General features: G+C 49.5%; 1 protein-coding gene across 1 annotated transcript in view; it reads left to right on the forward strand.

The window, feature by feature from the left end:
• GCN1 (GCN1 activator of EIF2AK4) overlaps positions 1-7,690 on the forward strand; it is a 59,027-nt gene extending 51,337 nt beyond the window's left edge. The window contains exons 52-58 of the mRNA XM_008507295.2: positions 633-826; positions 968-1,082; positions 3,529-3,625; positions 4,023-4,171; positions 4,640-4,747; positions 6,220-6,438; positions 6,973-7,690. Of these exons, the coding sequence (XP_008505517.2) occupies positions 633-826; positions 968-1,082; positions 3,529-3,625; positions 4,023-4,171; positions 4,640-4,747; positions 6,220-6,438; positions 6,973-7,098 (1,008 nt within the window). The 3' untranslated portion in view covers positions 7,099-7,690. The remainder of the gene's footprint in view (positions 1-632; positions 827-967; positions 1,083-3,528; positions 3,626-4,022; positions 4,172-4,639; positions 4,748-6,219; positions 6,439-6,972) is intronic.
• Positions 7,691-12,971: the final 5,281 nt, after the last annotated feature.

Consider the following 12,971-nt stretch of genomic DNA (forward strand, 5'->3'; position numbering starts at 1 on the left):
AAATCTTTAGTCTTGGACCCATCTGTATTTTGTCACAAGTGTGCCTGTTTTTCTATATATGGTCAGGGATTAAACTGGATTTTTACTGGAGGTGTGCACATGTGTACAGGGATGACTTCTGAGATCATTTGTTTCATAGGATTGTTGAGGGCTAACTGTCAAGTGCTCAACCTGTGTATGGGTTGCTCACTGGATGGTACCTGCCCTTACACACTCAGTCTCTTTCCCTCTGTTGGCACTAGAACAGTTCTTCACTGGTGCTGACCGCCGGCTGCCTGCCCTGCTCTTTAATGTATTTGGAGATGGAGGTTTCCAGTCACTCGTCCACGTGGATAGGTCTCCACCAAGCCAAGCTGACCATGTCTTGGTGGTGGTGGTCACCCTCGTCATCCTCCCCCTCACCCCCCCCCCCCCCCCCCGCTCCTCCCAGTGCAGTGAAGGATGCTGAAAACGGAAGAGGAGGCTGAGCATAACCTGTCTGTGCTTGGTGCTCCTCTCTTCTGGGATATCTATTCCTAGCCCGTGTATGAGAGCTGGCTCAGCTCGTGGTGGTTTTGGATTGTTTTTGTGCCTGTAGTACACTGTGGCCTGGGGCTCCACCACAGCTGTGCCTTTGGGTGTTTCTCCAACAGGTTGGGATTGCCCTGAAGCCCTTCCTGCCCCAGCTGCAGACCACTTTTACCAAAGCCCTGCAGGACTCCAATCGAGGGGTGCGCCTGAAGGCTGCTGATGCACTGGGGAAGCTCATTTCCATCCACATCAAGGTGGATCCCCTCTTCACAGAGCTGCTGAATGGAATCCGTGTCATGGAGGACCCGGGTGTCAGGTGAGGTGCCAGTGGGGATGTGCTGTGGCTGCAAGGAGGCCAGGCAGCTGCTGAAGCAGCCCCGGGCCGGGCTGTACCTGTGTGGGTGGGAGCAGTGGTGCAGGAGAGCTAGGTTTTAAGTTGGGTGCGTTGGTTCCATAGGGACACCATGCTGCAGGCCCTGAGGTTTGTGATTCAGGGAGCAGGGGCCAAAGTGGACACAGTCATCCGGAAAAACATCGTCTCACTCCTGCTGAACATGCTGGGACACGACGAGGTATGGCTGTAGGTGGTGGCGGGGCTGGTGGGCTTGACTGCTTTCCTTCTTTTGTTTGTTTGGTGTCTCTGCTTGTGTTAGATGAATTTGGTACAGCTGCCAGCTGGTCAGTAGTCATAATCATCCTGACATTCATATCACTCTTTATGGTTTATCTAACATTTGCTTGTGAGGGAGAAAAGGCAGGTAGTATTGATATTGATTATTATGTTTTATAGGTAAGGAAAGTAAGTTTTTTAAAGTCTATATCTCTCATTAATCTCTAATCTTAATCATTTTCCCTCTCTGCCTCTCATTTCCTCATTTGTAAAATGAAGAGGTTCAGGGGCCAGCCCTGTGGCCAAGTGGTTAAGTTCGCATGCTCTGCTTCGGCGGCCCAGGGTTTCCCCAGTTCCAATCCTGGGTGCAGACGTGGCACCGCTTGTCAAGCCATGCTGAGGCAGCGTCCTACATACCACAACTAGAAGGACCCACAACTAAAATTACACAACTATGTACCGGGGGGCTTTGGGGAGAAAAAGGAAAAGTAAAACCTTAAAAAAAAAAAAATGAAGAGGTTCATTTATTGGTTCAGAAAACATTTGTTGAGTCGAAGGGCCTAGCCCAGAGGTGATTAAAGCATGGTCACAGCCCTCAATACACTTAGTGTCTGGTGTCTGTCCGGGGGGAAAGTCTTAGCACTGTTGGGAAGGGAAAGACTTGCCTGGGGCCACACCTAGCAGGTGGTAGAGTCAGAACCAGGATCGGAGCTCTGCGCCTCCTTGTCCTGTCTGGGTCCCAGCAGTGTAGCCCTTCCTTACACAGTCTGGGGGCGTTTGTTCAGTACCTGTTGGCTGCCCGGGACTGTGGCAGGTCTAGTAGGAGATGAGTCTGTGGATAAGAATTTTCTCTTTCACCTTTGACAGACAGCCCTCTGTTGTGGGGCCTAATCTGTGGAGAGAGGCCTTTGGGTTCACGTGGTTTCACACTTTGTTGTGTGTCTACACATGGGGCTGGCCATTGTTGCTGCTGCACTTATCACGACTCCGCAGGTCTGGTCTAATCCCCAGCTGCCTGCTCTGACTAAAGCCCTGGTCTTCTCTGGGGGTGCAGATGGGAGACTCGGCCTTCTTTTTGTCACAATCTGTCAGGGTTTTTACAGGGCCATGCACAGTACAAGCAAAAGTTAGTATTTAAACCAATTTGCATTTCACCACAATGGAACTTAAAATAGATCCTGCTGGAGAGAGTGGGTGTCAGAGAGAGCCAACTTTAGCCTTGCTTGGCACCTGGGCTTCTGCTTGGAGCTCAGAGGCCCAAACTGCTGGCAGACCATCCTCCCCCAACTCAGAACTTCCCCTGGATCGAAGGTGGCACTCCAGGGTGCCAGCCTGGTGTCAGCCTCCCCACAGGTCATTGAGTCCCTAGTTGGTGGGTTGTTTTGGGAGAGGCACGTCAAGTTGGTACTTATTAATAATATAGCACATAATTTAAAACCCACTTGCTCAGGATCTTGCAGTTAGCCGACGAGGGAGAGGCATCAAGGAGCCATTTGCATGTCTGGCTTTTTTTTTTTTAAAGATTGGCACCTGAGCTAACAACTGTTGCCACTCTTTTTTTTTTTTTTGCTTTCTGCTTTTTCTCCCCCAACCCCCCAGTACACAGTTGTACATTTTAGTTGTGGGTCCTTCTAGTTGTGGCATGTGGGACGCTGCCTCAGCGTGGCCTGACGAGCGGTGCCATGTCCTTGCCCAGGATCTGAACCAGCGAAACCCCAGGCCACCGCAGTAGAGCCTGCGAACTTAACCATTCCGTCACGGGGCTGGCCCCACGTATCTGGCTTTGATTCTAACAGAAAAAGCATGGCTGTCACCTGTCTTCCTGGGGTTGATTAGCAGCTTCTTTTTGACTTCCTAGGACAAACTTGAATAATGGAGGTGGCAGTGGGGCCCCAACACAGTAGAGAGATAGCAGGGAGTTGCTCTGGACACAAGATGACACACAAAAAATGGAGCTCAGAGTGGTTCTCTGGCTGCTTCTGGTGACTGTGGGCAGGGACCTCCCCTCTGCGTGCCCCTCCCTGCCTCACAGGGCTGTTGATAGTAACTGAGATAATAAATGTAAAGCATTCAGACTTCCTAAAAAGAAAGGTGCTATGTAAATCTGGTTATTATTGCTATTGTGATGATGATTACCATATGCACACACACTGGAGTTTTCTATAATTAACTGAAGTGCCGGGTGTGTAATTTTTAACTCCGCGCTGAGTGGCAGTTGCAGTGAACGGCAGTCCCAGTCTGGCAGCAGGAGCACCAGTGCCTGGGGTAAGGACTGGTTTAGAGTTCCTGGGTTGCTTTGTTCTGCCTTCTTCCCTGCCCTCCATCCGGGCCATAGTTGGTTGCCCTGGTTACCATGGAGCTGGTGGCGTGGCTGACACCACCTTTCATTCTCTTCTCTGCCCTGTCAGGACAACACTCGCGTCTCCTCGGCCGGATGCCTGGGGGAACTGTGTGCCTTTCTGACAGAAGAGGAGCTTAGCGCTGTTCTTCAGCAGTGCTTGCTGGGTAGGTCTCTCGTCCACTGGGGCTTTCCCCTTCAGAGCCTCCCAGCCTTGGAGGAGAGTTGTGTGCGCCTGTCTTCCCTTCCCCTTAAAAGGTCTCTGACAGCTGGGCCACCCTTTCCTTGGGAATTCAGCTGTTAAAACAAAATGGAGTTTCCAGTGATCCTGTAGCCCCGAGCATCTCTGCTCACAGAGCACAGCTGCAAGTCTGCATCAGTCTGCGAGAGACCTCGCCTTAACAGGCCACCTTGAGCAGGGCGGTCCCTGTACAGTGCACTGGGGTTTCTGCCAGGTCCAAGTCGGCACGCTAGTCTCAGGGGTGTGGTAGACCTGTGGGCTGCATGGGTGTTGGGGGCATGCTGTAAAGTGCAGGTTGACCCCAGTTGTGTCCTTCCAACCAGCGGACGTGTCTGGCATTGACTGGATGGTTCGGCATGGGCGGAGCCTGGCACTCTCTGTGGCTGTGAATGTAGCTCCCAGCAGACTCTGTGCAGGCAAATACAGCAGTGAAGTTCAGGACATGATCCTCAGCAATGCCATGGCAGACAGGGTAAGGCTTTGGGGAAGCGAGACTAGTCCTCCCGACCCCTAGTCAAAATTCCACTGCCATAGCTTTACTCACATAGCATGGGGAACGCCAGGCCTGGATTCAAATTTTGTCTTTGCTGGTAACCTCCTGTGTCCTTAGACTAGTACTTCATTTCTCTGTGCCCCAATTTCATCACCTAAACAGTGAGGAGTTTGGTGGGAGCATCTAGAGGTCCCTTCTAGGTCAGAAAGTCTCTGATCCCTATTCCTGGGAACCAGTGATCCAGGCTTTGTTCATCTGCCTCACAGCCAGGGCAGCCTGTCTGCATGAGAGCTATCAAGGAGTCTTGGCTATGAAGTAATGAGGGTAGGGGGGCTGGTGGTAAGAAGCGGGGTCCTGGAGATTCTTGAGAATGGGATTGTGCCTGGCCCTGCTGCTCCGAGGAAGGAGCGGGATGTCGTCCTGTCTAGCTCTCTCCTCTCTCCACAGATCCCCATCGCGGTTAGCGGGGTCCGGGGCATGGGCTTCCTGATGAAGCATCACATCGAGACAGGAGGAGGACAGTTGCCATCCAAACTCTCCAACCTGTTCATTAAGGTGAGCGGGGGCGGCCTGGCTTGTGAGAAGGACCTATGACCAGAGAACACCAGAAGTGTGCCCTGAGACTGGCTCTGTTCTAGGAGTTCTCCATGGGTAGCCTGCAAGGAACTCTGAACCCCTAGGATGGAGTGCAGAATGGTTCTGTGTGCATTTTTCTCTGGAAGAATGCCCAACGTTTTGTCAGATTCTCAAATAGACCTGTGATCCCAAATCAAGTTAAGAACCACTACTGGGGCCGGCCCGGTGGCGCAGTGGTTAAGTTCCCACATTCCGCTTCTCAGTGGCCCAGGGTTTGCCAGTTCGGATCCCGGGTGTAGACATGGCACCGCTTGGCACGCCATGCTGTGGTAGGCGTCCCACATATAAAGTAGAGGAAGATGGGCACGATGTTAGCTCAGGGCCAGGCTTCCTCAGCAAAAAGAGGAGGACTGGCAGCAGTTAGCTCAGGGCTAATCTTCCTCAAAAAAAAAAAAAAAAAAAAAAAAAAGAACCACTATTTTAGGCATTCTTTCTAGGCACCTCAATTTTGTAAAATTTGGAACAAACCTGGGTTCAAATCTTCTCTTCCCTGTCTCCCTTTAGCTGGCATGGCACTTATTAGTGTGGCTGGTGTGGTTGCTGCAAGGCCTCAGTTAGGAAAGCCAGGGAGCCCAACAGTGGAGCCCCCACTGCCTGTTTAGTGAAGCATGCTTCCCAAACATTAACGTGCACACAAATCAGAGCCAGAATCTACATTTTAAGAGATGGGGCCATGCTTGAGACTGCCTTTGTAACCAGCTCTCAGGCATGTCAGTGCTGCTGGTGCATGGACATGGCTTTGAGTAGTGAGGTTCTAAAGGGTGATGGCCCCCTCCCTGCAGACACCCAGAGCCCTGCTGGGAGTGTACAGGGCCCGATCAGACTGATCCTGTAGGAGGGCAGCACCCTATGTGCAGCTGGTCATCAGCATTTGTTTGCGGAGGACTCTTTGTGTGCTTGCTGGGCAAGACCCTGAAGGTGTAGAGATGACCAGGGCAGACAAGATCTCTGGAGTTGGAGACACAGAAAGCCCGTGGGGAGAGCCCTAATTTAGATGGGGTTGTCAGGGGAGACCTCTGAAGGTTGACATGTGAGCTGAGACCTGAAGGATAAGAAGGAACCAACCAAGCAAGGATCCGGGGCAAGCATGTCCCAGGCAGTGGGACCAGCCGATGCAGAGGCCTGAGGCAGGAAGGAATATGGTATGTTTGAGGAAGTGAAAGTCCCATGTGGGCCAAGAATAGTGAGCAGAGGGGAGAGTGGCACGAGATGAGGTGGAGGGGAAGACAGGGCCAAATCACACCTGTCACCCTCCCATGGGAGGGAAGGCATCAGAAGAGAGTAGTGGGGTCACTTTCCGTGATGAAGAAAGAGTGTCAGGGCAGAATTTTGAATTTCTTTGAGAAATAGATGGGATTTGCTTGACTAAAAGCCTGTGTTCCTCTTCATAGTGTCTGCAGAACCCATCCAGTGACATCAGGCTGGTGGCTGAGAAGATGATCTGGTGGGCAAACAAGGACCCATTGCCTCCCCTGGACCCCCAGGCCATCAAACCCATCCTGAAGGCTCTTCTCGACAACACCAAGGATAAAAACACTGTCGTAAGGGCCTACAGTGACCAGGCGATTGTCAACCTCCTGAAGATGAGGCAGGGAGAAGAGGTGTTTCAGGTGGGAGCCTGGACCGGAGTGCCTCCCCAGGGCATGCTGTGGGCATTTTTCTTGCAGTCTTCTTCTGCATGACAGTATTTGAGCATCATTCTCTTCCCTGCCTCCCTGTAAGCCTGAGTGTTGAGGGGCAGATTGTGATCAGGTGACTGGTCTAGTGCCTGAAAACACATTCCTCTATTCTTGTGTTCACACTCTTTCAGCAACAGAGCCCTCTCTTCAAATAAAATGTCACATGCTCCTAAACCTAGAAAACAGATCCCAGTAGGGCTGCCTGTGAAGCCAGGGCCCTGTTCACTCAGTCCCCTACCTCCTAGCAACCTTGAAAGCACTGAAAACTCTGATCACTGCCACCTCCCCACATGAAAAGCATGAGGAGTGTTTTCTTGGCTTTCCCTGGATCCATCTGATTCCCTTATTTTGCCAGACTTCACCTCAGTGGTTCTACTACTGAGGTAAACACTCGTTTTTGTCTTTGATCAGAGAAAGCTTAAGCCATTTTCTGACTCTGTCTCCTCATTTCCATCTTCCCCACAGTCCGTCTCCAAGATCCTGGATGTGGCCAGTTTGGAGGTGCTGAGTGAGTGTAACCGGCGGTCCCTGAAGAAGCTGGCCAGCCAGGCTGACTCCACAGAGCAGGTGGACGACACCATTCTGACATGATGGGCCTCGCCCTGCCCACTGGGCTCCACATCAGCATTTCGGCTCCACCTCTTTGTTCAGTGTTTTCATTTTTGAAAATACGTTTGTTCCGATGGGGAGCTTAGGAGATGGCGTTCCCAGAAAATATTTTAATATATCAACAGCCCACAGCCAAAGCCTTAAATCAAACCCACACACAACTGAAAATTGCCTCCTCCATCTCTCACCCTTTTCTTTGGAGAAGAGAAGAAAAAGCACATGCGTGAGCCTCACTGAGTGGCGGTCAAGAGCTGATCGTCCAGCTTAGCATGACCAGGTCTAGAGCAGTTGGGTCAGACCTCTGGTTCCTCTTCTCCTCTGCTTGAGCTCTGGTTACAGAGCCAGTGCTGTCAACCTTTCTTCCTGACCCCGAGTGGGGCACAGAACTGAGGGGGTCTGCCTGGTGTGGTGTGTCTTGGCATGGCTTTTCAGTGTTGTGCGGGCTGACTGGATCAGACCTCTGTCAGGTGGCAATGATACTCCCACAGCCCCGGCGCTTCCCAAGTTGGGGGAGGGGTATAGGTTTAAATGCAGTTATTTGAAGGAGGAATGTTTAATAAAGGCTTTGATTTAATCTTGTTATAAGCCGATTTTTTTAAATCTCCAAACATCCATTAACATGAAGCTTCCTGCATCAGGAATAAGGCAAGGCTTGCGACTGTTTTGTAAGCATTGGCGGCACTCTGATTTCTGGGCGACTCTCTCCTGCTCTCAGAGTCTTGTCGATGTCTGCAGACTTCTTTGTCCTGAGGTCGGGTCTCAAGAGGTGTGCAGCCAGGCCTGCGATCTCACCCTGCATGGAGAAGGCAAGGGTCCAAGTAGCCACTTCTCTGCTCTCTCCTGACTCAGAAAGGCAGAGAGCTTCTGGTAGTCAAGTTTTAAAGAGAAATCCCTCCCCTCTGTGGAGTCAGAAAGAACCACATTCCTGTAGTCAGAGGACTTGCCAGAGGAAACCAAAGTTGCAGTTCAGCATCTGCCTCCTTTGTGAATGACTTCCTTCCTCCTGGTTCTTAGAAGGCTCGTGACCCACCCGTCCTGTCTGATGGAGCACGCCCCTCTGGGCCCAGTGACGCAAGTTTTCCTGGGCTGTTTCTCTGGTCACAATATGGAACAAACCTCTATCAAAATTACTGGTCAGAGTTGTAAAAGGAAGAAAAATTAAATGTGGTAGTGAACTCATTTTGTAAAAGGTCTAACATGCTATACCAAAAACAAGGCTTTGCTTATTAATAATGCAGCAGAAAGTAGCCTTGTGACTCAGCGCTTCTGATGAATAAGACAAGGTGACCTCTACAATACTTCTGATGAAATTTTTTTTTCTATGCCCGAGCCTTATATGTCACAGGGCTTCCTATTTTCTTGCAGCAGACATGGTCTCAGCTGGTTCGAGGTAATTGTAGAATCCCGGGGCTGGAAGGGACCTTGAGAGGTCAGCTGAGTCGGTCCCCATAGCTAAAGCAGCCAACGGTCATAGCTTTTGGTAACCATGGTAACTCTTCTCTGCTTCTGGGATTCAGATGGTCATCAGTGTCCTCCCAGCTGCCTGGGGCATATGTCCAGCAAGCTGTATGCATATAGGTTACCTCTGCCAATTAGCTGTGGGGAGGCAGATGAAGTTTTTATGTGAGGGGGCATGGGTGGGAAAACCTCTGTTAAGCCCCTAAGGTAGTCTTCAGTGTTTCCTCCAGGATCTGAGAGTAGGTGCTTGTGTCCACCTCTGGTGGTCAGTCCCCAGTCTGGAAGTGGGGGTGGGAGTGAGGTGGGGGATGGGACCTGATGTACTTAAGAGATAGTAAGCAAAATCCAAAGGAAAAACACCAGGCTCCAGTTCCAGAAACTGGAGGAGGATGAGATCTCTCTGTTCAGGATAGATGGATGAAGGTTGATTCACAGACGGAGATGACTCAAAGGCTCCCAGAGCATGCTAAATTGCATTCCCTGAGTCTGGAAGGCGGGTGTGAGTTCCCAGGAAGTGAGCTGTGAAGGGCTGTCACAGACTGACAGCAGAGCAGGCAAAAAGGACCTTGTCAGCTCAGAGTCGTGGCAATCCTGAAAACAGCAGCTCAGACTGAACACCCTGGAGGAAATGGAGCTTGGCAGCAGAGAAGCAAAGCTATTTGCCCTGGTGGTTTGGTAGAGCTGTTTAGCCTTGGACAAGTCATCCAACCTCTCTGGGCCAGTTTTCTCATCTGTAAAATGAGGAATTTGGAATGGAAGTTCTATTAAATCCTAAAGGATAACTTTGAGAACAAGAGAGCTCTGTTGTTATCCTTTAAAAAAGTTATCCTTTAGGATTTAATAGTAGTTATAACAGATGACATTTAGCATTTTTTCATTTAATCCTCTCAACCTATGAAGTAGGTTCTCTTGTTACTACTGTTTTCCAGAGGGGGAACTTGAGGCACAGAGAAGTCACTTACCCAGGATCATATGGCTAATAAATGGCAGTTTGTCCCCAGAGCTCATATTCCTAGCCTTTCTCTTACTTCCACTGTGCTGGCTGGTTAGGCACCAGCTTTTTCATTCTTTAGAGCAGTGCCTCCAGAACTTTGTCCTGGCACACACAGGCAATGGAAATACAGGTGCTGCATGCCGGTTAAATGGCTGAGGCGGCTCCAGATGACGCCCGGGGCTCTATCCGCCCCCCCCCCCCCCAGTCCCCACCCACTGCTCTCCGGGCTGATTGATACCTCACCGCATTTACAGGACACCACGTGTCTGAAAGCAATGACAAAATGATGTGCCCTTAGCTAGTCCAGGGAAAATGAAATTGAGCATTCTCAACCCTTCAACTAACTCTGGGAGCCTCTGGAATCAAGATTATTTTAAAATGTGGGAGAGTATGGCATGCCTTCTAGGAACCAAACCTACAGGTGAGTTCCATTCATCCTAGAGGGCTTGGGGCGGGGAGGTGGGGGGGAAGGGTCCTGTAGGATTGACACTATTTTATTTGCAGGGGTTTCGAGACATTATATTACTGAGAGCAGATTTTGAAACAAGATGGGCAGTTAGGAAAGTTTTTCTTCTAAGTTAGGTTCTGTGTACATGCCTTAAATTGTTTCAAGCCTTTCTAAATTAGAACAATAGGGAAAAACAGGAACTAGTCTAACTTAAAGATCTAGGTTCTAAAATATTTTTATGGAAATGCAGATAGCAATTTAAAGTTCTAGTCTAGTGTACTAACTGTACTGGAGCCACATGGACTTTGAAGTCAGGTTTGAACCTTAACTTTACCGCTTAATATTAAGCTAGGTGACCCAGAGCATGTTCCTTAACCTCTCCGAGCCCACGTACCCTCAGCTGTACAGTGATGGTTCAGTCACGCAGGCTTGTCTGGAGGGAATGAGGTAATGCACTCAGCACAAGGCTGGGCACATGGGAGGTGCTCGGTACGTGGATGATATGAGTAAAATGACATACGTCAAGGAAAAGAGACTGAGCCATAGGCACCTCCTGCCGCAGCAGGTGTGTCGCAAGCATATGAGTGCTCTCGTATTCAGGAGTTAATTGCTGGACCCGAATTTGCAGATGTATTGTTAACGTTTTGAGCCTGAAGTTTGAAAATCAGATTTCTTTTGAGGAATGACCATTACTGTGTTTGAATATCTGAAACACTGAATGAGAGGTATGTCAGCATGTGAATGGGTCTTCCCTGTGCCTGGGCAGGAAAGCACTGTACCATCGTTGTTAGAGCAGACTCACTCGTGGGAGAGGCCAGGAGGAGATGGGGCTTATTTCATGAGGAGTAAAGTTGAGGTACAGATGGAAAGGAGCGTCTCTAAGGTCATATAGCCAGTTGGCTGCAGAACTGGAGAAAACCTGTATTTCTTGATACCCTGGTTACTGAGCCCCAGGGCCATTCTATAAAGATAATTTTAGAGATGAATTTAACAAAAACTAGTCAAGTTTTGGGCATGTGGCTCTGTGGAGTGACTGGGCTTCACTTTCTGGAAGAGCTGGAGCCCAGTTACTTCCCTGAGTGGTTCTGAGCTGCCCCTCAGTTCTGGTAGGAGCGTTCCCTGCAGCCCGCCCGCGTGGAAGGGTGGTGTTGATACTACCAAAGCTTCGGAAACTGGAAAAACTGGTCCAAGGATTATTACCTCAGTGGGATTTCTGGGTGAGACTTCCTGAGTGTGTCGGAGTGGAATACATCGGTTACTTTCTGATGCTGTTCTCAGATTTCTCTGGTTGAGATGGCAGCTGGTCATAAGTTACATTAGATCCTTCTTACCATTTAGATTCCCATAAAAAAGGGGGTGGGAAGCTGGGGCACAGGGGTATCTAATCTAGCATTTCTCAAACATTTTGGCCTCAGGTCCTCTTTTTTTTCCAAAGATTTTATTTTTTCCTTTTTCTCCCCAAAGCCCACTGGTACATAGTTGTACATTCTTTGTTGTGGGTCCTTCTAGTTGTGGCATGTGGGACACTGCCTCAGCGTGGTTTGATGAGCAGTGCCATGTCCGCCCCCAGGATTCGAACCAACGAAACACTGGGCCGCCTGCAGCAGAGCGCGCAAACTTAACCACTCAGCCACGGGGCCAGCCCCTCAGGTCCTCTTTATACTTTGAAAAATTACTGAGGACCCCAAAGAGCTCTTGCTTATATGTATCTTATCTGTTAATATTTACCATCCTAGACATCAAAACTGGTCAGCTTTAAAAGTTTTATTAATTCACTTAATAAACCCATTACCTGTTAGCATAAATAACCGTAACAAATATAACTAAGTTTCCAAAACAAGAGCCAGTTTAGTGAGGAGAGTGGCATTGTTTTACATTTTTCCAAGTCTCTTTAATGTCTGGATTCTCAGTCAATCTGTTGTGATATCACGTCATGTAGGCTCTGGAAAACTATGGTACACCCATAAGTGAATGAGAGTGGAAAAGGCAAATAACATTTTAGTATCATGAAAATGTTTTGACTTTGCAGATCCTTTGAAAGGGTTTTAGGGAGCCCTAGGGTCAGACTAGTTTGAAAACCACTTATCTAGTCTAAAAGATGAGGGGGAAAATCCTACTGAAGGGTTTGGCAGGAGCAGAGGGAGTGGGGGTTGACCCTGAGTTAGAGTGAGAGACCCCAAGTTTGGCCCACACCCCACAGAAAGCAAACTCAAGAGAGAGTTCCACTAGATTGTTTGTGATGTTCCTTCTAACTCTTTAAATTCTGTGTGTGGCTTCATTTTACTTATTTTTTGCTGGGAAAAATTCTCCCTGAGTACACAGTTGTATGTTCTAGTTTTAGGTCCTTCTAGTTCTTCTATGTGAGCTGCTGCCACAGCAGGGCTACTGACAGACGGGTGGTGATGTTCTGTGCCCAGGAACTGAACCCAGGCCACTGAAGCAGAACGCGCCAGACTTTAACCATTAGGCCATCAGGGCTGGCTCGTGGCTTCACTTTAATTCAACAGACACCAAGTGCCCCATGAGCTAGGTCCCAGAGGATATCAGGATGGTCCCTGCAGTCAAAGAACTTAATGCTCACTTGATTTTGGGGGCTACCTGAGGGCAAGGCCATGGCCAAGTCTCTTGGTATGGCATCAGGCATGCAGGTATGGGGGAAGGGCCAATTTCCAGTCTCATCAAAGGGAGACTGGATGCAACCCCCTTTATTCCTTCCCTCCTTGACCAGCATGTTGGAGGGTGCCCCAGCCCCTCCTAATTCAATCCGACCTTCAGTTTACCTGCCCTCTCTAAATTCTCATCACCCACTCCCACCTTCTTGCATGTGCTTCCTCCCTTGCTACCTATCTCAGCGTTAGAATCCACTGCTGAGCAGTCTGAAATTTGGATTTCACAGGTCTCTCCAGGCCCCCGCTGCACTAATCTTCATCTCTCTGACTGCTACCCTTGAGGCAC

The sequence above is a fragment of the Equus przewalskii genome, chromosome 7 (genome assembly GCF_037783145.1).
Source record: "Equus przewalskii isolate Varuska chromosome 7, EquPr2, whole genome shotgun sequence".
NCBI lineage: Eukaryota > Metazoa > Chordata > Mammalia > Perissodactyla > Equidae > Equus > Equus przewalskii.